A 26,717-nucleotide genomic window follows, 5' to 3' on the forward strand; every position below is an offset into this window, starting at 1 on the left:
ATTCTTTGGGCAATTGAATTGCTTCCAGTAAGTTCTGTACCACCTTTCCATTTCTGATAGGAGTACCTGAGGAAGTCATGAATTCTCTTTGTAACCATAATTGGCCGAAGTCATGAACAACCCCATAACAGTACTGGCTGTCAGTATAAACAGTTACTCTCTTGTTTTTCCCCTGCTTACAAGCTCTTGTCAATGCGATTAGCTCTGCTACTTGTGCAGATTTTACGTCACATAGGTAAGATGCTTCCAGGGTTGTTGCCAATGTGACTACAGCATAGGCAGCACTCAGACCTCCATCCTCATGTCTTAAACATGAGCCATCCACAAACATCATAATATCCTCATCTAGTAAGGCTATTTCTCTGATATCAGGACGTGGCTTAGTGCTAAATTCTGTTAAGTCTATGCAGTTATGCTCCATTTCACCTTCTGCTTCTACATCCAGAGGAATGGGCAACAGGGTTGCAGGGTTCAGGACATTGCACCGGGAAATAATTACATTCTCAGCACCTATTAGAATTCTCTCATACTTAGTCAGCCGACTAGGGGTGAGATACTGGGTCTTGGTTCGGGTCAGTAAGATCACGACTGAGTGTGGAACATATACAGTGACAGGATGTCCCATAACAATATTTTCACTTTGTTCCAGACTAGCGCAAGTAGCAGCTACTGCTTTCAGACATCCGGGTAATCCAGCAGCCACTGGATCTAGAGTGGCCGAAAAATAGGCCACGGGACGCCTGATCAGCCCATGCTCTTGTGTCAGGACTGAGAGCGCACAATTGTCTCTTGTGTCACAGAACAGTTCGAAGTTCTTGGAATAGTCAGGCATTCCTAATGCAGGAGCAGAGCACAGACAATTTCGCAATTTCACCCATGCGGTCATGCTTTCATCGTCCCAACTAACTGGATCTTCCACTCCCTTCTTGGTCATTTTTATCAAAGGCTTTGCTAGAGCTGCGAATCCCACAATCCATTGTCTGCAGTACCCTACAACTCCTAGGAACATTCTTACTTCTTTCTGGGTTCTGGGTAGTTCCATAGTTTGAATTATCTTGATCCTTTCTGTAGTGACTTTCCGAATTCCTTTCTCTATCTGGTGCCCCAGATATTTCACTGAGTTCTTACAGAACTGTAATTTGTCTGGTGATACTTTATGTCCTCCCTTTCCTAGGTGATTCAGCAAGGCAATGGTATCGGTGATACAGTCAGTTTGACTTTTAGACGCCACCAGAAGGTCGTCTATGTACTGTACCAAAACAGACTCCTTTGGCAGTACTAAAGATTCAAGGCATCTTTTTAGGATCTGGTTGAAAATCGATGGACTTTCAGTGTACCCCTGGGGGACACGATTGCAGACATAGACATGGCTGTCAAATTCAAAACTAAAAAGAAATTTGCTTTCGGGATGCAATGGGATGGAAAAGAATGCATGACACAGGTCAATGACAGTGAACCATTCCGCATTCCAAGGAATCTGATACAGTATCACTGCGGGGTTGGGCACAATGGGACAGCAAGGTACAACAATTTGGTTTACCTTGCGCAGGTCCTGCACTACCCGGTACTTTTCGCTAGGCTTTTTGATTCCAATTATGGGCGAATTGCAGGGACTGCTCATTACTTCCTGTATGATGTTAGCTTCGAGCAACCGGTTTACCTCAATGGCAACTCCAGCCTTTACTTCTGCACTCATTTTGTACTGTCTGGTTCTTGGGTAAACAGCATTTGTTTTTATTGCTATTTTAACTGGGTCTACATTTGCCATTAAGCCTACATCTTTTCCAGTGAAATCCCATACTTCAGGTACCACCTTTAGCTGCAGTTCTTCGGGTAAGTCTTCAATGGACAGGGGTCTAATCTCGGTGTCAGGTCTTACTAACATCAATTTGTACAGGCCATCTTCATCTGGGGTCTGAATCTCGACGCCATTTGGTGTGCAAAAGATGGTACAATTCATTTTGCACAACAAATCTCGTCCTAACAGGTTCACGGGACTGGAGTCACAGACCACAAATCTGTGCATTTCCTTGAAATTCCCTATGGAAACTTCCATTGGTTCAGTTACTGGAGTACTGATTATCTGATTTGAAACACCCACTACTTGGATAGCTTCTCCCGAGAGGGGTAGGTTAGGAACATCCACTGTTCTCACAGTGGAACGGGTAGCACCAGTGTCCAACAAAAAGGTGACGTCTTTTCCCTCAACCTTTCCTTCAATGTATGGTCCAGTCTGGTCTACCGGTAAGGAGGCGCCAAGTACGCACTCCTTGTCCTCCCCCCTCAGGCCCCGTCAATCTTGATCATCACAGAGGAAAGAATCATTTAACAAAAACTGCGGAATTGCTGCGTTTCTCTCATTCTCTCCTTCCCATACCTCGGCCCTTTCATTCTGCTGAGCCTGATTCTTATAATTCTGTCTAGGAGCGCGAGGTAAGGGAGGCAGCTTTACCTGTTGTTGGTTCTTTCGTGTCCCCTCTTTCTGCCCTGTGGATTTAAACCATTTACGGGGGCATTACCAGCCTGCAAATGCGGACACTCGTCTCTCCAATGCCCTATCTGACCGCACCCGTGACAGGGGAACTTCTTCATAGCCTCTTCCCGACTCATTTTTACCCGGGGTTTCCCTCCTCCCCCAGCAGTGGGATTTTGTGCATTATTATTAGTGTTATTCAATTTACTTAACTGTTTTTCTTGCTGTTCAGCCAATTTCACTTGTGCCCACATGACTTTCTCCTTGAGGGCTTTCTTCTTGTTTTCTATCTCATCCTCGCAGTACTTGGCATACTTGAGGACATCATCTATGGGCTTACCTTGCCAACTGATTTTATTATCTCGAATCCACTGGGATATTTCAGGCCTTAATCCTAACACAAATCGATAACTGAAATGGGTCATATCCTTCATGTCCACATTATCGATTCCACTGTAAGTTTTGAACACCTGGAGTAACCTTTCATAAAAAGAGTGGACGGTTTCGTCGCGCTCTTGGGTAGTTCTATCTATCCGGGTCCAATCAGTTTCCATTGCAGGCACCTTTTTCTTTAGGTATTGTATGACTTGATCATACTTCCTCATTACTTCAGGTGAGGGAGCTCCAGTTTTGGAGTCTCTCTCATATTCTTCACTGGGCCAATCAATTTCAATTTTGCATTCGGTCCACAAATCTACAGGCACCACAATGTCGAAAAACCCATCCAGATCTTTCAGAAGACATTTCTGAACCTTTATGAAGCGTTCGACCTGTCTATACCAGTCAACTGGTTTCTCCCGTAATTTTGGAAAGTCATTAGTAAATGACACAATATCTTGTCTGGACCAAGGGACATGGACATATTTTCCCCCAGGCACTTCTCTCATGAGACAAAATTTTTTTGCTGGCCCTACTTCTTTCAGTACGTATTCTGAAGCCTTGGGATTAACCCTACTATCTTCCTTTTTCTTTGCCCACCGGGTTTTCCATTTTTCTACATCTCCCCATTTCTGTAGGACTTTCAGTAGTTCTTTTATCTGTGTTTGCTTTCCTGACACATTCATGTTCTCTAAGTCTTTGTCGGAAAAGTCTGCTCTGTATGGTTTCTGAAGGACTTTAGAACGACTAACATCAATGCCCATATCTGCGGCTGTGTCCATTAATCTCTCGTGGAGCACTCTGGTGTTCCGGGTAAGGCTTTTGCTGATAAACAGCAATTCTTCCTCACTAAGGGTGTTCAATCTGTCCAATCCTACATTACCAGCCATTAGTTCCTCTATTTCTATCCTCAGTCTATAGATTTCTAAGGGTTTCCGTTGGGGTGTGTCCTTTTCTAACTCTTTGGTCCATCTATCCAATTCTTCTGGAGAAACTACAGTGGCACTCCTGACCCCTGAAGTGGTTTCAATCAAGACCTCCTTTGTCCTAGCCGGATTTCTTGCCCTTGGTACATTTGTCCCAGGTTCCCTTATAGGCAGATCCATTAGAGAGATCACAGGCTCACATTCACTTTCTTGATCCTCGACTATGAGCGGCTCTTTTCTTGGGGGGTGGTATAATAGGGGTTGGTACAATTGGAGTTATTATAGGAGTTCTTGGACTAGCCATTCTGTCCCCGTAAAGAGGTATAGCAGGACCAATAGTTACTGGGATAGTCAGTGAATCCGGACTGGGATTTATCTGGGCTATGGTCTGAATTAAATCAATTCGCTGTTTGTTCAGGACTTCCCTTTCCCGCTCACGCAAAACCCTTTCTGAAGAATTTTCATGCATCACTTGGGGTACCAATGTAGGGTAAATGTTTGGGGCTGTTGGAAGGACCAAACCTGGTCGGTCTTCCCCAAAAGGACGATAATTTGGGACCGTGGAACTAGGTCTGCAGAACCCATCGCTATCACTGGCTTTACTCTCAGTTCCAGTTACATCTGTCTCACTGGCCCTCTGACATCTAGGATATTTAGAAAACGGGTTTTGGGAACTCAAGGAGTCTGGTTCTGCAACATAGGGAGGTGGATTTTTCATCAATAAATCTTCTAGGTGCTCATCCTCAGAGTCTCCCATAGCCATAAAGTGGCGGGTTTTCTCCGTACATTTCCCTTTCCCTTGTTCTAGTACTCCAAACATTGGAAACAATCCCTCAACCATCATGTTCTGTCTCCATTGCTTCATCTTTTTCTCTTTGGTTTCTTTTTGGACCTTTGGATACCATCTACTCAATCCCTTATCCATTCTGGGTCTGTCTCATTCTAGGGCTTCAATTTCCCATTCTTCTAGCGCTTCGTATTGAGGTAATCTGGGTCGGGGATGCAATTCATTCATTCGGGTCCTTAAATTAAACAGGATTCTGCCATTAAAGGAACCATTAAGGGGAAATGCTAAGATCCCATCCTCTTCCGTATACTTTACCCAATTCTCCAACCATACGCAGGTATGATACCCTTTATCAAACATCATGAAGGAGGCGGGAGTGTCTGGCGGCGGAATGATCACACCCTTCCTAGTTCGTATGGGCTTGTCTTTCTTGAAATAGTTCTTAAGCTTGTCTGCAAGGGACAATTTTCTCTTAACTCCGTACATTATGCGCGGTCTACCTCGTAGAATCTGTTCCTTATAGAAGCCTAAGTTCTGTGGATTAGGTATAAACTCAGGATACCACATACACCTTTCCAAACTCTTCTCAAGCTCCTGTTGATCAATTTTGTTTACTTTTGTGCTTCCAATGCTAATGCGACTTTTATCTCGCAGCAACCAATCAACACAGTGACTACAAAAATCCTTGTCCAATGGGTGCGCGGCCTTTCGCGAGACAAGGTCTCACGCTCCGGCACTCACCCCTCCCTTACAATTTCAGCTTCGCTACACACCCGCTGTCTTGACCAATACCAGCGCGGCACGGAGTGACGTCAGGGCCGCCCTCCGACTGACTCCCTCCTTTACAAGGTAACGGAAACTTTGAATTTTCCCTAAAGTGCAAGTGCAAATTTTAGTCAACAATATGAAACGTTCGCCGCTGTGTCTGAGTGTTCTAAAAAGAAAGAATGTTTTCCTCTCACTACAAGTAAACCACTTCTGTCTACTTTTCATTCACTCCGGATAGACTTCTCTGCCTAACCTCACACTTGAGCAATATAGAACCTGCTACTCCTCTGACCTATCCACTTCTTTCCGGGATATATACTAAGTCAGGCTTTCACCAGCGGACTACCTTGCATACCATTCAAGCTTCGGAGACCCTATTACTCCTTCCGTATGTGACCCTTACTAGGTGATATCACAATGGAAGTTTTATACAAAAGGACTCGTAGCTATCATTTATTCAAAATACAAAAAGATCCTAATTAGCGCTTCCAGTTCTACCTAACCACGCACTAATTTTCCTCCTGACAAGCGACCTCTGAGCGAGATGGATTCTACTTACCATCCGCTATACAATTCCCCGGGGATTTCAGACAACATAAAACACTTTACGGACAATTCTGTTAATATTACATACAATATTTATAGCAGCAATGCAAAGAAATCATTTATAACGTTTTCAAAACCATTTGCGCAATATTCAAAGTAATGTAATCAATATAGCAGCCTTGAAATCTCAGCAGCACATTTTTATTTTCACGGTTTATTTATTAACTATCTTGTCTACCTATCTTAACTAGTCCTAACCATAGCTCTGCTACCAGAAAATTACTGATAGAGCGCGCAGGTCACCCGGGTCACTAATTTACCAATTTCCACGCACTGGGCCCTGGCGTGCATATGATGACTGAGTTTGCATGAACCGGGTGAATCTTTCCACGCTACTATGAGTAATTCAGGGGGTGACTCTCTCACCACTTACTATACATGTACCTGACTTACCACAGGCACATTACTCCTGATGGATCAGGAGCTAGCAGTGGACAGGTAACAAGATTCCTAAAAGGGAGTAGAATACCTTACACATTCAGTACATTTAATAATACTTGTGATGTATAATGACCACAGACACCTGATGGGTTTTCAAAGCTTTATGTAAAATAAGTTTAGAAAGAATATGCCATGATTATAAGGCAGATACAAATCAGTACATCAATAATCAAGATTAAAGCCAAAATGTAACTATGGATTAGGGCAAGCACCATAAAGTACTAAGGAACACTACAGGGTATGAGCATTAGGGAACATGCTATTCAGTACGAATTTAAACTAAGGCAAGGGACGTGAGAAGGACCTAATATGTGTACTAATATTCTTAATCAAGTTCCTAAACTTTATGCTATTCTTACTAAGTTCACTGCAACCATACTAAAGGGAAGGGATAATGGAACAAGCTAAAATAAGCAGTCAATTTTAATAATATCCTATAGGTAGGGGAAGAAGCGGAACCTTACTAATAAACAATTGCATAAAAGTTACTTTCAAAAAGGTGATAGAGAATTATCACAGGCAAGAGTGCTTTATTAAGAAGAGGAAAGGTAAGAGTATAGTCAGACGAACACCCACAATTATATTTACCTAGGACGGGAGTGAGAAACCAACCCTGGCCACGGGTCAGCTTGGGAAAAGGCGAGGACAAGGACCCTCAAGGATTCAGAATGCCAGTAGGCGAGCAGGTACAGCTCATGGACAGTCAGGACAGGATACCCCTCAGGATTTGGGTCAGGACTGGGCTCACCAAAGGGCACGACCAACACCTGCAGCCTCGGATGCAACGCCTGCGTTACCCCCTCTCTGCATGGAATCCGCCAGTAACCCCGATTGGGTTTTCGAATCTCCCAGCAGAAGTGCTCCGCCAGCACTTAGGACTAATTTCCACCCCTTGGAGTTTGTGGAAAGTACGGACAGAGTGCTCCGCAGCGCTCTGTATCAATCACCTATAGAGTTCGTAGGGTCAGTGACAGGTCTGCTACTCGGACAAGTCGGACAATTTCTCTAAGCTGAACTAGACTAGTTATACTATTCTGGGACCCCCAGACCACCCACAAATGTTGCAAGTGGCAAGGTCCCAACTTATGATTGGTCAGGAGAGGTGGTTAGGTCATTGTCACCACCTATAATTCTGTGTTCCCATATTAAATATTCAAATGACATTACCCACCCCTTAGAGTTCCGTTCCCAGGCATACGTGTGGAAGAGGACAATGGAGTATACAGTAGAAAGAAACAAATGTTGCATTTCAGGTGAAATTCAGCTTCTCCTCTCTGGGTTATGACGCAGGTTCCCAGGAGCATCTCGGCTTCGGTAGCCAGCTGGCTGAGTTCCACGGATGCAAGGCCCGGTCCTTATGTCATGTGACCAGGTCCACACAGGCTTCTAAAATGGCGCAGCTCCCCAACTCCCAGGCCCCCGGATATGCGGTACATGAAAAGTAAGCGAAAACAAATTAGAATCACACGAAAAATGAATACACTGTATACCATGAAAAAGCTTCACTGCACCCCTTACTTTATAATACCTATAGCATTAAAGGTTAGTGCGGGAAAGACAGATATGCAGAAGCAGCATGAGCTAGCAGAGAGCATGGTTAAAGACAAGCGGCCATATTTAGCAGTAATGCGCATGAGCGAAAACATCCCTCCAAATTGCGAGTGCGTCACATCACGTGGGTATGACTGACGCATGCGCAGACTGGATTTCGGCGAAGCAGCCATTTTGTAATACGCAAGCATGGTTAAGATGAAAAGACACATAGGCAAGCCTCCTGGGGACACCCGTGTGTTGGGAAAAAGGCAAGATAAATGACAGACAGGTTGAATTAATATTATTACGAGTTAGGCGAGCTTTAAGTGCGAATCCTTGCTCCATCAGAGTGAGTCGAATTTCCAGTGGCCATCACTTAGTCTGATGGTCAAACTACCTCTTCCATCCCTGCTCTTCACTGGTCTTGAGCAATTGGAGAGTGGACAACAATGTTAGGAGTGCACTGGTGAAGAACAGGGGCTCCCTTAGGGCAGGCAAGTACTGTTGTATTCCTTAAAGGTCAACAGGCCACTTCAAAAGCACCTTCTTGTACAACCACTGGTCTTGAGTGTGTTTTTCAGTGCTGCCAGGGTACCTGAGCATACAGCACACATGGCGAAATGATACACAGGCCACACAAATACAGTCTTAAAAATGCCCATATTTCTAAGCCAGAATTATTGAATACGTACATCATCGGCATTAGTGGGGGACATCATTCATGTAGTGTTTTTCTGGGGAATCATGCATCATCTAGCCATCCGTTCCACAAAGGGAGCATTCGGAATGTCTGGTCAGCTCCCAAAATTCCATAATTGGTGGTGATCACTGGTACAAGAAGTTTGTTTATTGATTTGCATAGAAATACGAGACATTTTATATGGAATAACCATTGCAAGCAAAAGCTTCACCACAGAAGCAATGTTTTTATTTTCTGTGGTCCCTTTGAGTCTGATAATCCAAGGATAATGTGAAGAAATACCTCATTTATTTTCAAGGAAACCATCTAAAGGTTTTTAAGAAAATCTGTCCTGGCAGTTCGCAAATGACAGTTGTCAGCTAGAATAATAAACCTGGACGATTTCTCTTACCTCTCTTCCTTTAATAAGCAAATTGATAAATAGAGTTACCCAAAATCAACAAAACCGACTTAGAATTCTAGTTAACATATTGAACATACAACATTGTGCAAGGTAATTTAACGAGAGTAATATTGCAGAATGCCAAAAAAATGAAGATATTGTAAATGCGACTGTTAGAATTTAATTGACAAAGTTCCCAAAATCCTATTTTTCCAAACACTTGCTCAAACGTGTTCAGCTCCTTCACATGTGCTCACTCTCTCCTTGCAGATATCTTGATGTAAGTGGATGCAAAAAGGTGACAGACACTGGGATCCAGGCCCTAGCAAGAACCTGCCATCAACTTTGTTATCTCGATTTAAGTTCTACGGGAACTGGAAAAAGGGGGTAAGAGGTGTTAAGATTTGACCCTAACTGTAATTTTAACTGATATCAACTGTTATTCAATTGTTATTTTTGTGTTTTTAACCAGCTAGTGTAAGTGGAACATTAGGTGAACTACGAATGTGCATGACATTACTTTTTGTTACCTCATACAATAATCAAGCATTGTAAAGCTCATTTGGACATAAGAAAATGATGTGCCCTGGGCAATGTGTTTTCATATTCGCTGTGTAAAAATTGTGTAGGATTGTATTTTTAACAAAAGCAAGTTTATTGTGAAATCTTCTTAGATGTTGTGTATTTGGAGAATCAGTAAAATCACAAATTTGGGAATTATTAATCTTGCCGTTGTGAGTTATTAACAAATTTATGACAGTGTGTCATGATGACATCAGACAAAGCATAAGAATGGAAGAAATCCCTGAGGAGAAACTAAGGAGGAAAACTCACAAATGGAGAGCGTGGCAAATGGCTGAAAGAGAATAGACATATTTACAGAGGAGAAACTGAATGTCCTCATTGAGCATTTGTCCAAGGCAGAGGAGAAACTGTGGTGCATCCTCATACTATTTAAGTTCAACAGTTAAGCAGGCCACTTGGTTGCACGTATAAGAGATACAAGCAAATGCAAATGCCATTGAAGTGACACATAGACGAATATAGGTAAATGTGATGTAGCTGCTGACACCCCAGGAGCTCAGGTGAATGTCATCACAGGAGTAGTGTATCTGAAATTGACACAGTAGTCATAGAACTACCTCTTAAAGATGCAGGTATGACACAGTACACATCATCTGACATTGCATTTATGCCACAAGTCAAGGTTCCCTAACTCAAGTCACTCTTTAAAATTGTCCAGGGCCATAGGAGTTATGGAGCATGAAGTATGTCATGTATGTCTGCACTCAAAACCGTATATTGTCGCTCCACAGATGGGGATGCGATCTTCCTTCTCCCACAAAGGCCATCACCAAGAATTATTAACACTTGACCTTGCTCAGTTATCCCCCAACGTGTCCCTTCTGAGCAGCCTAGCAAAGACCAAGTTAGCAATAACTTAAAGTGGATCTAGACACAAATCAAGCTAGTAATAAGAACACCATAAAACAGACCTCAACATCAACAGAATGAGGTTTGCCACAATTGATCTAGAATGATTGGACATGCAGACCCATCTGTTGTGTGAGCAGATGTGCATAAGTGACGTGATGCAGAGGTAAAGAATAGCCCATAATAGGCACATGCATCTTCTTAGTAGTCATTTTGTGTCAATGTCTTAAAGGCTAGCACCAACAGAGCATGGGCAACATGTGACTATACAAATCTGATGTATATGAAGGAAGTACAGAGAATGAGTCAAAATGAGTCTCACCATGGACATGGTTATTGATATATTCCAGCTCATGAGGAAACAAAAAAAAAAGAAATGTCCATGCCTCATTGTTACACCTACTTTTAAGTGCTACCTCATCACCACTAACCTCAAGGTGCCTTCTCTGCCAGAGTAGAAGGCATGGTACCTTAACATCATAGTGAGCATATTGTCTGACATAACTATAATGCTGTGTGGTACCTTGGTTACTGGCTCCCTGGAAATGGGATGCCACAGATTCTGGAATGTTGAAGGGGTTGTTGTGGCAGTTGAAGGGAGTTATGCTAGTAGCTACAAGTAACTGCTTGCTCTCTAATAAAGTACACACTTAACTTCCATTTGCGTGGATTCATCATTACAAAGTGGCGACATTAGAAAAGGAATCTGGTCCTCCTTGTTGTTAAACAAGAATTGCTGTGGTGCAGTTTCGGAACCTTGAGGAATTGCTGTGTACCAGGCAGCAAGCACAGAGAGAGGGAGGAGGCTGGAGTGCTTGAGTGTCGGAGGCAACAGTGAACTTCTGCGCAGTCACAGTAAGTGATATTTCTTAAGGAAGTTCTGGCTGATTTGGGAAAACTACAGTTAAAGGATCAGCACGAGAGCTGTGTGTGAGTGCCCCATGAGTTGGTAGGCACTTGAGGCTGACATGAGCGCTGTCCTTTGTTGCTTGGCAACTTTCCAGGTTCCCCATGCAAGCACGTCATGCATGTCACTATGTATGCTACGCAGCATGAAGCCATTTTGAGGAAAGGATCGTCACAGGAGTTTAATTCCTAGTAATTTTTCAGCGCAGCAGAGAATTCAGTGCACATCGCAGTGATGCACACACCTGGACAGCGCAATCACATTAGAAACACTGGTCGCATAGGACACATATATATGTGATGCACACACCATTTTTTTACGGTAAGCTTATTTTAAGAGGTCCTTGTGTGGGCTGTGTTCAATGCGCACCTGGTGGTGCGTACACCTTTCAGTAAACACATACCAAGGTGTTGTTGCTTGCAGTTTTCGGTGTTACGAACACCTATCCATAACCTTCTCAGTAGCATGAGGTGTGATGTAGGAATTATTGAACAAATTTAGGCTAATTAATAATTTTCTAAATTTTGGAATAGTAAACAATTACCTTATTCTTCTTTACTTGTACTATCAATTTATATTTGGTTCTAATTCCTATGAGTGGTGGTATGTTTCCGCAGTAAGTTTATTTAAACAAGTCAACATTTTAAGTAAACCTGCATTTACCTAACATGAGTTCACAAAGTTGTGGACTTATGCCACCAGTACCATTTCTACCTCTTCCTGGTGAACCTGTGTTGATGTGGCCTGATTGGAAGAATTATTTTTTAAATTATGTCTCGACTCTTGAGGAAGAGAATGAGGATGAATGTTCACCTTTAAGGAAAAACAAGATTCTTTTACATAGTTTGGGGCCAGAAAGTTTACGTGCTTATAATCAAATGGAGAAAAAAGAAAGACCGACAGAGAATGCAAATGTGTTATTAGAAGTGTTGCAGGATTTAGATGTTCCTTACTCACCTACAGTTTATGTGGCCATTGACAGGTACTCCTTTTACCAAAGGGAACAAACAAAAACAGAATCTGTTGAAGACTACGTGGCTACACTGAAGAAACTAGCAATTACATGTAAATTTGGGTTCTTCCATGATGACCTTATAAGAGATCAACTGGTTATGCATTTTAATAAATCAGGTATACAAGAGAATTTGTGGCTATGTGGTGAGTCTCCTCTTAATGAAGTTGTAGTGATTATTAAGAAGGCATGAATGTCTTAGAGGCATGCCAAAGCTGCTCTAAAAAACAATCGTGAGGACAAATTAGTAGCTTAAGTGTCTGCATCCAAAGAAAAGGGGAAGAAAAGTGAGAAATGTATTTAAAAAGATTCAAATTGGAAGGGTGCAGGTAAAAGTATACCGGATTCGGATGACAGATGCCCACTCTGCTTTAGATGTGGGAACAAAGGCCACTTGACTAGAGATAATAGTTGTCCTGTGATGAAATCGAAATATGCATTCTGTGGACTTGTTGGCCATTTCACCAAGATATGCAGCAGGAAGTAAAATAAGGGGGGCAAGAAATATCTGAAGTGTATTGGGAACAAAGATGAAGAAGGGGGTGGCGATTCGGATTCATTGAGTGATGAAGGGGTTCTATGTATAGATGAAGGGGGGCGTGCAGATGAGATTTTTTTAGGTGTGTGCTCCAATTCCAGAAGAAACACCTGTGTTATATAACTATAGGAGGAGTGCAGATATGGATCATTCCTGACTCAGGTTTCATGTACACTATCATACAATGTTTGGAGTGGGACGACAAGTTTGCTAAAGTCCTGAACAAATGCCTAAGTTCTACATATATACATCCTGTTAAATTTACAGGAGAGGAGATTCCCATGGTTGGGTTTGTGGAAGAAGAATTCTGGTTTAAAGACAGTTCTGCCGAAGGGAAACTATACATGGCAGAGAAAGGCCCATCTGTGTTGGGGTGGTTTGATCAAGGGGCACTAGGCATTATTCTAAACCCCAACGGGAGAGACCAAATCATGTTGCTTATTGAACATGATAAATCTATAGAAAGGGAGGTCATGGAAAAATTTCCAAGTGTCCTCTCAGGCAATGTAGGGATAATGAATGGATTTGTCTATAAGATAATACTTAACCCCTTGCGTGCGGGGCCTATTTTCCGCCTGTGCTGACTCCGCCTTGCGCGGGCGGAATCATGACAGAACGGTTCCGTCATCAGCACAGCTCAGCCGATGCTGATGACGGAACCGTTCTGTCAGCAGCACGCAAGGGGTTAAAGAAGGGGGAGAACCTGTGATCCATAAAGTCAAGAATATTACGACTGGAGTGAGAGAGGGAGTAATGGCTGAGTTGGATGCATTAGAAAGTATGGGGCATAATTGAACCGGTAGTGCTGAGTGGATGGCTCCCTTGCTCGTCGCACAAAAACCTGATGGCCGTCTCCGTTAGTGCATAGATCTGAGAGATTTGAACAAAAACATTGTGATTGATAAGTTCCCTTTGCCCAGGATTGATGAACTGTTAGCACAGTCCAAAGGGGTAAAGTGGTTCTCCTCCATTGATTTGATCTCAGCCTATCGCCAGGTGCAGTTACATCCCTCCAGTAGGTATTTAACAGCGTTTATCAACCTCTTTGGATTTTATAGATTTCTTTGCATGCCTTTCGGTTTTGCTTCAGCTGCTGCTGTATTTCAGCTTTAAATGCACAGGATCTTCAAAGGCAAAGGCAAGCCCCTCTGCACCCGTCAGCATCCCGGAGGTGGCTGGGGCTGGGAACTCTGCCGATTTGTACTACAACCGGAAAAGGTATTAGCCTACGGCAGAGAGACTCTTATGGATCTGGGATCCATACATAAGTGTAAGAATGTGATCAAATTGTGGATAGGTACTCACTACCGTGTTGTCAGTATTGTAACTGGGAGCCACAAATCACACTTTAGACAGCACGCCAGCACCCAATACGCAGAGAAAGTCCACGCCTAATCAGGTTTCAGTGTTACAGAAACAAGAGCACATTAATGCACTCCTACTTAATTGCCGTTCATTAAATAAACATGATTTACACATTTATGACATGATATGTGAGGCCAAACCGGATTTTTGTTTTTGACTGAAACATGGCTATCAGATACGCCGAACCCGACAATCACTTCAGCCACCCCCCCAGGCTACTCTATTTTGACAAAGGATCGGGTTGGAATCAAGGGGGGTGGAGTTGCAATTATTAGCAAATGGGAAGTCTCCATCACCTGCATTCCCATGGAAGAAATTGAAGGGGCTGAGTGCCTTAGTTTTCAGGCTACTCTCTCCCCCCACCAGTGCTTAGCGGAAGTCCATATTTATAGACCCCCGGGCCACGCAGGGGTCTTCTTGAAGTCCCTTAGCGATGCCCTCATGCCTGTGGCCTCCAGATTTAAACATTTTCTTATCTTGGGGGATTTTAATATACATATGGGCAAACAAGCTACCCCTGACACGTCTCTGTGTTGGACTTCCTGGACGCGCCTAATCGTGCTCCGTATGCTTTTGCCCCCACGCATGTTAAAGACCTACGTTTTTCTAACTGCAAAATCCAGACAGAGGTTCCCCTGCCTTTACTATGGTCAGACCATTACCTGGTGGGTTTTAGGTTACCAAAATTAACAAAGCATCCACTGACCCAGGTCAAGCCTTTTCACAGAATTACCCAGGTCGCCCTCAAAAATGAACTAGCTCAACACCCTCTTACGCCGAGCGGCAATATAGAGCAGGATGCCGAGGTCCTAGTAAAGTGGGTCTCACAAGGGAGTTTGTCCCTCGCCCCCTTGATCTCTCGTTCCCTTAAAATTGCAAGATGCTCAGCTCCCTGGTTCAATGATATCCTGCGACAGTGTAGAAGGGATTGTAAATGTCATGAAAGAGTATGGAGGAAAGATTTTATCGAGGAGAATAAAAGGAATTACAAAATAGCCTTAAGAGACTACCATAAAAGGATACAGGAAGCGAAGAAGAATTTCTTTACATCTAAAATCGAGTACGCAGGGAATAAAAGAAGAGACATTTTTAGTATTGTTAAAAGCGTCCCTTCGCCTAGTGCTGCAACAGCACTCATCTCCCTCAGCTAATTGGATTGGAAAGTTAGCAAATTTCTTCCATACAAAGATTAAAACTATTCAATTCTCTTTTGATGCCTTGGGTGGGAAAGATGTGCAGGCCTTTCCATCGACTGCCCTCCAGAATCAGGTGGGCAGTGCCTCCCTTTGCCTTTTTCCTCCCCTGTCCGTAGAAACGTCCTTATCAATAATTAAGGGCGACAATGATATTGAGATGGAAATATATGCCGACAAAGCAGACACCGATATGGAACTGTACCTGGTTAAGAGAGCTCCACAAACTCAGAGGCTTTGGAGGGTGGGATGATATTGGAATCTCCGCGCTGGGGGATCTGGTGGTGAAGGGGTATCTTAAACCCTTTAAGAACCTGCGGCGGAGTATGGGCTGCACCCCACCCAGTTTTTTAAATACGCGCAACTGCGACATGCACGGAGGGCTGAGAGTTCGCTCTCCTCTTCCCAGCCAGAATATGCGCTATTAGAGGGTCGCCTATTGCAGGAACAGGTATCCAACAAGATAGTATCCTTTACATATAAGACCCTGAGCAATAATATGCCAGATAGACTAGGGAAACTGAGAGAAATTTGGGAGCAGAACCTGGGTACCATGGATTGGGAGGCTGCCCTGATGCACCATAGGGAGGTCGCGATCTAATTCCGCCTCCAACTCATCCAATACAAGATACTGCACAGAGTATGTTATGATAGGGTTCGATTACACTGCAGGGGCCGGGCCAGTGACTCCAGTTGTCTCTGTTGTAGACATCCGGAGGGGACATCTATCATACTATCTGGGACTGCCCCATCATCCACACTTACTGGACACAAGTATGGGGAGAGGTGAGTATGGTAAGTTAGGCCCCACTTCCTACGGAACCTAAATTTGTACTACTGGGGATAACCAATGATATAGACCTGAGCCACTCGCATCTGATCTTTGCATTGTTGGCCCTGGTGGTGGCGAAGAGGGACGTGGCACGGGCGTGGGGGGGCACCGTCTCCCCCTCAATTGGGAGAATGGAGGAGGGGAATGGATATGTATATGGCGGCAGAGAGGGTTACTTACAAAGCAAGAGGATGCCCCCCGAAATTTCGCAAAGTATGGGGGAAATGGAAAAGGTACCATGGTCTGGATTGGGGTCTGGGTTCTGATTGGCACGATGTGGGTCTTGTCGGTTATGGCTGTACTTTGTGAAGGGATGTGGCTGGATATGGGCCCGAGACCAAGGGGCAGCCTTAGGGGGGTAAGAGAGGACTGCCAACAGTATCATTTAAGTTGGAGCCGGAATTCGATAGATTGATTGACATGGAAATGTGGTGGTGGACCATGGGTGGGGTGGTGGGTTTGTTTTTTCGGGCGCGTGGATGACCATTTGTGACATGCCAGTTGTTTTTGTATTGGTTAAAAATGCAAATAAAAATATAAAAAATATAAAAATAATGAAGGGCCTCAAGTCTGCCTCACCTGCGGACCTGTTCCCTGCTAAATTTCTGGCTTCAATAGCAGAGATTTTGAATCCCACAGTTAATAGCATTTTGAATTTGCCTCTGCATAGTGGTCAGGTAAGTTGGAAGAGAGCGAAAATAATTCCCCTATTAGAAACACCTACGGCTGACCCCATGGAATTATCCAATTACAGACCCATCTCTTTGCTGTCTTTCTTTGCAAAGACAATAGAGAAATACATTCATTCGGTGATTAGCAACTTTGCTGAAGCTAATAAACTTCTACACCTGAGTCAGTCTGGTTTCAGGCAGAACCTTAGTACAGAGAAGGCGCTGCTGGAGGTCTCCGAATCTATCAAAGAGACCCTTGATAAAGGAGGCAAAGCGGTTCTGATCCTCTTAGACTTCTCCGCTGCCTTAGACACTGTGCCCCACGGTCACCTCCTGCAGAGGTTACGGGAGTGTGGACTTGGAGGCACAGTGCTGAAGTGGTTCTCCTCTTTTTTGGAGGATAGAAACCAAGAGGTCTGGTCGCCCCCGTTTGCAGCCAGTATTCCTGCCTGTTAGACCTGACATCATTGGCTTGAGTCTCTCCTCCATTTTTTCTGTTTGCCTCTACTGTGTTACGATGTTTTGCTGGTATATGCTTTGGGCGCCGTGTCACTGCTGATCAGTGCCATAGCGCAAGTGCTCCCGCTGTTAAAATGATGTATCTATTGTATCCATGTTTGGCTTATTTGGTTTACTGTCAGTCCCTAGTCTAGTGCACCAGGAGTGCCAGGGCTTGTAAATACAAATGCCGCTCGTGGGCTTGCAGCACGTGTTGTGCCACCCACAGGAGCGGCCTTGTAAAAGAATGTCTACGGGTCGGTCATTGCGAGACCCACGTGCAGTCTTGCACTGTCACGTCGGCTGCGCAGGTATACCTACCTGCCAGCCCTCCAACCTGCCCTTAACTTCATGTTAGTCACCCCTATGGTAGGCCGTGGGCAGGGTGCATTGTAAGTGTAAGGTAGGACAAGCCTGACCAAGTTGGCCTGTCCTGATAGTGAAGTGCCGCCATCTTAGGGCTTCACTATTGCGAGGTAGCCTGCTCTCCGTTGGATAGAATGGGCCGCCGGGATTATTAACGCTATAATCCTAGCCGGCTCGGGGAGCCTGGTGCAATGTCGAGTTTGGTATCCCTGAACTCGGGGTTTAATTACGCATCCGTTGGTGTGGATGGTTTTTGGACTCTGGATTTGAAAATAGAACTTTTAGAAAGTGTCTATTTTCTTGTCTAACCATATCTGGTCTCTGCTGGTCTTGCGTGTATGTGACAGGAGCTGGGTGGCTCCAAGAGGTCTGGATGAGTCAGTGTGGGATGAGTGGGACATTACGTTGAGAGTAGGGGGAGAGTAGTTGTTGATAGCCTGCCTTGCCTGATACAATGCTGGCTCCACCTCCTGCCGAGCGACTGATGGCTCTGTACCTGCCATGGACGATCCTAGCCCCACCTCCTGCCAGGAGGGCGATAGCTCTGCTCCTGCCAGTGTCAATGCTGGCTCCACCTCCTGCGGGGCGTCTGAGCACCCGGCCCGGCTCAATGAATAGGCCAGGTGCTACTGCCTAGCTCCACCCACCACAGACCCAGGGTGTTGGGAAATCCCTGGCATAGACAAAGGGATCAAAGACGAAAAGGGGTATAAGAGGAGGACCCCTGAACTAGGAAATCAGATCACTTCTGACAAGGAACCCTGTAACCAAGGACAAGAAGCCTGCTGATCTAAAGGACTGCTTACCCCTTCTGCCAGTGTGCTGTTGTTGGGGGAATCCTGCAGTGCTTCTTTATTTTTGCCAAGGAACCAGGAGAGAGGAACTTTGTGTGTACTCTCACGCTTGCTAAGAAAATCTCCAAGGACTGGAAGAGTGCCAGTCTCCTGCCGAAGTCACAGGGCTAAAGGACTTCACCTGCTAAAAAGTGCTATCCGCTGGAAGTGTGAATCCAGCACCTCTGAAAGAACCAGCAACCACGACGATCGGACGCTGGGCCCGACCGACGCCAGCAGCAACGCCAGTGAGTAGGAGTACGGCTCTAACTCCAGAGGACCTCGTGTCTGCCCCGCTGCTGATCGCATCAACCGTGTGCCCCTCGACGCCGTGAGCGCTGCTCACTCTGTGCAACTGCATCATCGACAACGCCTGCTGAGGCCTGATCGACACCGAAGACGCGACGCCGGATTGCTCGACGCCGCTGATCATCGTGTGCTTCATTTTCCTAAGGTACTGTGTTGTTGGGGGTCCGTGTGACTCCAGGCCCGACGCAGCGCGCCTCGCGGTCGACGCCGAACCTGTGGATTATCTCTGCCCAGCGTTGTGTAGCTCCCGTGTGAGTTACCCTGTTGCTAAAGAACTGTGTTTCCAAGAAGAAGATTTGCTTGATATAAAAGACTCTTGTGCTAAAGAAGAACTACCTTTGAACTATCCTTTTTCCTTCCGAAACGTATTTATTCCGATTGTGTACAGTTTTGCCGTTATTTTGGTCTTGTGCTAAGCCTTATATAAAAATACTTATTTTTATAATACTACGGTGTCGTGTCCATTTGTAGTGTATTCACTGTATTACTGTATGTGGTCATAATTGCTTAACACACAGCCTCTGAGATAAGCCTGTTCTGCTCTGCCAAGCTACCAAGGGGGTGAGCAGGGGTTATCGAAGGGTGTGACCCCCTTGCCCTGACTAGAAAAGGAGTGTCCCTATTTGTCAGAAGTGTATACCTCTGCCAACTAGAGACAGCCGGTTCTAACATTGGTGGCAGCGGTGAGGATTTGGACCTTGCATTTATGACCCATGTACAGTGATTAGTGTGCGCTACGTAGTGAAAGCAGACCATAACGCAGTCACAATCTGATTCGGAAGGATCCTATTTTTGTTCTCCGCTTTCCTGAAACTTGATTTTCTGAACACTGCCAGTTTCATCATGAGTGACAACGGAGTCACTGCCCCTGCTATCGTTGTTGTTGAAGAGTTCGAGAGGAGTAAGCTAAAAAGATACAAGAAAGATGAGCTGAAACACTTTTGCAACCAGTTTGAAGTTCCTACCACCGGCCTCTCGAGAAAAGATGATTTTTATAAAGCATTACAGGCCTGGTGGGAATCCAGAAATCCCTCTGATGTGGTGGTGGTACCCACAGAGGAAGGGGATGAGGAGGTGCCAGTGAATGGACCTGTGCCCTCTCCCGGAAGCAGTGTTTCCTCCAAAGGTCTTTCCCCCGAAGAAAGAGAAGAAAGGGCGAAAGAGCGAGCTTACAACATGGAGATGGCAAGGCTAAAGATAAATGGGCAGTTGGAGTTAGAAAATGCAAGAGGTAGAAGGGAAGCTGATTTAGAGATCAAAAAGTTGGAGTTTGAACGAGAGAAGTTAGCTTTGGAGCGTGAAGCCAGGTTGAGGGAACTGGATATCCAAGCTAAAAAGTTAGAGTTGAATCCCTCTGGTGGCAGCATTCCATCCGAGCCTGCAGAAAGTAAGTTTTACTTCCCGAAAGATGTGATCAAGGATTACAATAAGAATGAAGATATTGGTCAATGGTTTAAAGCATATGAGTTAGCATTGTTGGCCCACCAGGTCCCTGAGAAGAATTGGGGAGCGGGGTTGTGGGGTCGCTTTGTGAATGAGGGGAGAGATACCCTGTTAGACATACCTGTTGCGGATAGGATGTCGTATGCTCATATGAAAGATGCTTTAATGTTGCGATATGGTTTAACCCCCGAGCAGTACAGACAAGCTTTTAGAGAATGTAAGAAGTTGCCTGGTACGACGTGGGTTGAATATGTGTCTTATTTTTGCAGAGCCATGGATGGTTGGGTAAAGGGCAGCAAAGTGGAAAGTTATGAAGCTCTCTATGATTTGTTTGCGTGGGAGCACTTGTCTAATAACTGTTTTCCAGAGCTGCGTCAGCACCTGATTGATAGCAAGATATCTAACCCTAGAAAACTTGCTGAGGAGGCGGACCGCTGGGTCAGTACCAGGGTCCACAAGGGTCCAGTGGGAGACTCAGCCAAAGGTGGGCAGGGTCCCCAGCAGAAGAGTGGGGGGGACAAGGGTAAACAGAAGGAGTCGCAGAAAGGGCCCCAAAGTAATCCCCAAGGGAACCAAGGGAAGGGTTCCCAGCCTCCCCCTGAGAAGAAGTCAGGGGCCCCGACGGGTAAACCTGTTCATAGGGGCCCCCTAACCTGCTACGGTTGTGGGCAGGTGGGACACCGGTTTTATGACCCCCAGTGTCCCAAGAAGGATTCGAATGCACCGCCGCGTGCACCCCCTCGTCAGTTGGCAAGTGTAGCCTTGGGAGGGGAGGAGATGGTTGTCCATGGTGGGAGGGGTCCCGCAGAAATGTCCCTGGTCTCACTAGGAGACATGCAAATGGTCCTTCCACCCCCTCTGCCTAGTAACACTAGTAAATATAGGCAGTGGGTGACCATTAATGGCCATAGAGTGGAAGCTCTCAGAGACACCGGAGCGAGTGTGACAGCTGTCAAGTGTCACTTGGTGTCCAGAGAGCAGGTGGTTCCCCACGCATTCTACCCCGTGATAGCTGCCGATAACTCCCAGAAAGAGTGTGAGGTGGCTCAGGTTTCCTTTGAATGGGGGGGAGTTTCAGGTACTCTTCAGGTTGCTGTGAGGCCCGCCATGCCTGTCGACTGTCTCCTGGGCAATGATTTGGAAGACTCCCCTTGGGCTAAGGTGGAGAGAGCGGCGCACTTGAAAATGTTGGGTGTGCCAGAGTGGGTGTGTGCAACCACTCGATCCATGACAGCGAGTAAGGGTGTTGATGGGGTCCCGGAGCCTGGAAGTACGGCCCAGGACCCAGCTGTGAAGAGAAGAGGCAGGAGGCGCGGGAAACCGGCCCCCGTTGTTCCCGTGGTCCAGAAGGAGGTAGACCCTGAGGGGGATGCCCTGGAGCCCACCGGGGAACAAATTGCCGAACTGGGAGATCTGCCCGAGCTGACCCATTGGCAGCAGGATGGTGGTCCCTCCAGGGAGGAATTCTGTGCGGAACAGAAAGAGTGCCCTTCTCTTGTGGGCATGAGGCAGCAGGCCTCAGCCCAATCCTCAGGTGATCAGTCAGGGTCACATTTTGTGTACTGGGAGAACGACCTCCTGTATAGCGAGCCTAAGGCTGCTGAGCCTGGGTCAGCCCGTGTGCTGGTGGTACCCCAGCGCTTCAGAGCCTTCCTACTGGGTTTGGCTCATGACGTACCGTTAGCTGGACATCTGGGGCAGGACAAGACCTATGACAGGCTTGTCACCCATTTTTATTGGCCTCAGATGCGTAGGGATGTAGACATCCATTGCAAGACTTGTCGCACTTGCCAGGCAAGTGGGAAAAGCGGAAGGAAGCAGAAGGCTCCCCTCCAACCTTTTCCGGTGGTCAGCACCCCCTTTGACCGGGTGGGTATTGACATTGTTGGGCCCCTGGACCCCAAGACAGCCCTAGGCAACAGGTTCATCCTGGTCTTGGTGGACCATGCCACAAGGTACCCGGAAGCCATCCCTCTCAGGACAGTGACGGCCCCCGTGGTGGGACGGGCACTGATGGGTGTTTTCTCCCGGATGGGGTTCCCCAGAGAGGTGGTGTCCGACCGAGGCACCAACTTCATTTCGAACTATATGAAGTCTCTGTGGAAGGAGTGTGGGGTAACCTACAAGTTCACCACTCCTTACCACCCGCAAGGAAACGGGCTGGTTGAGAGATTCAACCGGACCCTGAAAGGCATGATTATGGGTCTTGAAGAACCAATGAGGCGGAAATGGGACGTCCTCTTGCCATGCCTGTTGTTTGCTTACCGTGAGGTGCCGCAGAAGGCTCTAGGGTTCAGCCCCTTTGAGCTCTTATACGGTCACCCGGTACGAGGACCTTTGAGTCTGGTCAAGGAAGGCTGGGAGCAATCTCCCAGGAAACCTCCCCAGGATGTATACAGCTACATGCTGGCCTTTCGGAACCAGACTCGGCGCTTCAGAGAACTTGCTCAGGCAAATCTGGAGGCCAGCCAGGAGGAGATGAAGCGATGGTACGACCGGAATGCCACTCTGGTAGAGCTTCAGCCTGGTCAGGAAGTGTGGGTCATGTCCCCTGTGGAACCTTGTGCACTCAAGGACAGGTGGACTGGACCGTTTAAGGTTGTGGAGAAGAAGAGCGATGTCACCTACTTGGTGGACTTGAAATCTCCCAGGAACCCCTTGCGGGTCCTGCATGTCAACCGTTTGAAGCCCCACTTAGAAAGGTCCGAAGTGGGCATGCTCTTAGCGACAGATGATGGAACGGAGGAGGAGAGTGAGCCTCTTCCTGACCTCCTGTATGCTAAAGAGCAAGACGGGTCAGTGGATGGTGTGGTCCTCTCTGACACACTGACCCTTGAGCAGAAACAGGATTGTCGCCACCTGTTGGGACAATTCCCGGATCTGTTTTCCTTGGTTCCGGGTGTCACGCATTGGTGTGTCCATGACGTTGACACCGGAGACAGCCCTCCTGTGAAGCACAAGGCTTACAGGGTGACTGACAAGGTCAGAGCGTACATTAAGGAGGAGGTCTCCAAAATGTTCGCGTTAGGGGTGATTGAGTCCTCTAGCAGTCCTTGGGCCAGCCCAGTGGTCTTGGTCCCGAAGGCTGCAGCGCCTGGTGCTTCACCAGAACTCCGGTTCTGCGTGGACTACCGAGGGCTCAATTCAGTCACGAAGACTGACGCGCACCCCATCCCCAGAGCTGATGAGCTCATCGATCGGTTGGGGGCTGCCCGGTACCTTAGTACGTTTGACTTAACGTCTGGGTACTGGCAGATCGCCTTGACTGATGGGGCAAAAGAGAGGTCAGCATTCTCCACACCAGATGGGCTATACCAGTTCCGAGTGATGCCCTTTGGGATGAAGAATGCCCCCGCCACCTTCCAGAGGTTGGTCAACCAGGTCCTGGCTGGACTGGAGGAATTCAGCGCCGCCTACCTGGACGACATCGCAGTGTTCAGCGCCAGCTGGGAGGAACACTTGCGCCACCTCCAGGAAGTGTTGTTGGCCCTGCGCAGAGCAGGCCTCACAATCAAGGCCAGTAAGTGCCAGATTGGGCAGGGCTCTGTGGTGTACTTGGGGCACCAAGTAGGGAGCGGTAAGGTGGCCCCCCTACAACCCAAGATTGATACCATCCTGGCTTGGGCGCCGCCCAAAACCCAAACACAGGTGAGAGCCTTCTTAGGACTCACGGGTTATTACAGGAGGTTTGTCAAGGATTACGGTAACATTGTGCACCCCTTGACTTCGCTGACTTCCAGGAAGCAGCCACGAAACGTGATCTGGACTGATGCCTGTCAAACGGCCTTTGACACCCTGAAAACTGCAATGTGCACCGCACCTATACTCCAAGCACCCGACTTTTCGAAAGAATTCACTGTTCAGACGGACGCTTCAGAGCATGGCGTGGGGGCTGTTCTAGCTCAGGTGAATGAAGAGGGCCGAGACTTGCCTGTAGCCTTCATCAGTAGGAGGTTACTTCCCAGGGAAACGAGGTGGAGTGCGATAGAGAGAGAAGCATTTGCTGTGGTCTGGGCGCTGAAGAAGCTAAGACCCTACCTGTTTGGGACTCACTTCCGGGTTCAGACAGACCACAGGCCCCTCAGATGGTTAATGCAAATGAGGGGTGAGAATCCAAAACTGTTGAGGTGGTCCATTGCTCTACAGGGGATGGACTTTACGGTGGAACACCGCCCTGGTACGGATCACGCCAATGCTGATGGTCTGTCCAGATTTGTCCGCCTTAGTGATGAGGACTCCCTAGGTTAAGGGTAGTTCTCCCCACATTTCAGCTGGAGGGGACACGTGTTAGACCTGACATCATTGGCTTGAGTCTCTCCTCCATTTTTTCTGTTTGCCTCTACTGTGTTACGATGTTTTGCTGGTATATGCTTTGGGCGCCTTGTCACTGCTGATCAGTGCCATAGCGCAAGTGCTCCCGCTGTTAAAATGATGTATCTATTGTATCCATGTTTGGCTTATTTGGTTTACTGTCAGTCCCTAGTCTAGTGCACCAGGAGTGCCAGGGCTTGTAAATACAAATGCCGCTCGTGGGCTTGCAGCACGTGTTGTGCCACCCACAGGAGCGGCCTTGTAAAAGAATGTCTACGGGTCGGTCATTGCGAGACCCACGTGCAGTCTTGCACTGTCACGTCGGCTGCGCAGGTATACCTACCTGCCAGCCCTCCAACCTGCCCTTAACTTCATGTTAGTCACCCCTATGGTAGGCCGTGGGCAGGGTGCATTGTAAGTGTAAGGTAGGACAAGCCTGACCAAGTTGGCCTGTCCTGATAGTGAAGTGCCGCCATCTTAGGGCTTCACTATTGCGAGGTAGCCTGCTCTCCGTTGGATAGAATGGGCCGCCGGGATTATTAACGCTATAATCCTAGCCGGCTCGGGGAGCCTGGTGCAATGTCGAGTTTGGTATCCCTGAACTCGGGGTTTAATTACGCATCCGTTGGTGTGGATGGTTTTTGGACTCTGGATTCGAAAATAGCACTTTTAGAAAGTGTCTATTTTCTTGTCTAACCATATCTGGTCTCTGCTGGTCTTGCGTGTATGTGACAGGAGCTGGGTGGCTCCAAGAGGTCTGGATGAGTCAGTGTGGGATGAGTGGGACATTACGTTGAGAGTAGGGGGAGAGTAGTTGTTGATAGCCTGCCTTGCCTGATACAATGCTGGCTCCACCTCCTGCCGAGCGACTGATGGCTCTGTACCTGCCATGGACGATCCTAGCCCCACCTCCTGCCAGGAGGGCGATAGCTCTGCTCCTGCCAGTGTCAATGCTGGCTCCACCTCCTGCGGGGCGTCTGAGCACCCGGCCCGGCTCAATGAATAGGCCAGGTGCTACTGCCTAGCTCCACCCACCACAGACCCAGGGTGTTGGGAAATCCCCGGCATAGACAAAGGGATCAAAGACGAAAAGGGGTATAAGAGGAGGACCCCTGAACTAGGAAATCAGATCACTTCTGACAAGGAACCCTGTAACCAAGGACAAGAAGCCTGCTGATCTAAAGGACTGCTTACCCCTTCTGCCAGTGTGCTGTTGTTGGGGGAATCCTGCAGTGCTTCTTTATTTTTGCCAAGGAACCAGGAGAGAGGAACTTTGTGTGTACTCTCACGCTTGCTAAGAAAATCTCCAAGGACTGGAAGAGTGCCAGTCTCCTGCCGAAGTCACAGGGCTAAAGGACTTCACCTGCTAAAAAGTGCTATCCGCTGGAAGTGTGAATCCAGCACCTCTGAAAGAACCAGCAACCACGACGATCGGACGCTGGGCCCGACCGACGCCAGCAGCAACGCCAGTGAGTAGGAGTACGGCTCTAACTCCAGAGGACCTCGTGTCTGCCCCGCTGCTGATCGCATCAACCGTGTGCCCCTCGACGCCGTGAGCGCTGCTCACTCTGTGCAACTGCATCATCGACAACGCCTGCTGAGGCCTGATCGACACCGAAGACGCGACGCCGGATTGCTCGACGCCGCTGATCATCGTGTGCTTCATTTTCCTAAGGTACTGTGTTGTTGGGGGTCCGTGTGACTCCAGGCCCGACGCAGCGCGCCTCGCGGTCGACGCCGAACCTGTGGATTATCTCTGCCCAGCGTTGTGTAGCTCCCGTGTGAGTTACCCTGTTGCTAAAGAACTGTGTTTCCAAGAAGAAGATTTGCTTGATATAAAAGACTCTTGTGCTAAAGAAGAACTACCTTTGAACTATCCTTTTTCCTTCCGAAACGTATTTATTCCGATTGTGTACAGTTTTGCCGTTATTTTGGTCTTGTGCTAAGCCTTATATAAAAATACTTATTTTTATAATACTACGGTGTCGTGTCCATTTGTAGTGTATTCACT

At 46.9% G+C, this 26,717-nt stretch overlaps 1 protein-coding gene across 1 annotated transcript in view; it reads left to right on the forward strand.

The window, feature by feature from the left end:
• The window catches only part of LOC147727266 (uncharacterized), a 734,797-nt gene that overhangs the window by 627,511 nt on the left and 80,569 nt on the right, over positions 1-26,717 (forward strand). Inside the window, exon 14 of the mRNA XM_086961322.1 lies at positions 9,265-9,381. Within this exon, the coding sequence (XP_086817448.1) occupies positions 9,265-9,381 (117 nt within the window). The remainder of the gene's footprint in view (positions 1-9,264; positions 9,382-26,717) is intronic.

The sequence above is a fragment of the Lissotriton vulgaris genome, chromosome 3_1 (assembly GCF_964263255.1).
Source record: "Lissotriton vulgaris chromosome 3_1, aLisVul1.2, whole genome shotgun sequence".
Taxonomy (NCBI): Eukaryota; Metazoa; Chordata; class Amphibia; order Caudata; family Salamandridae; genus Lissotriton; species Lissotriton vulgaris.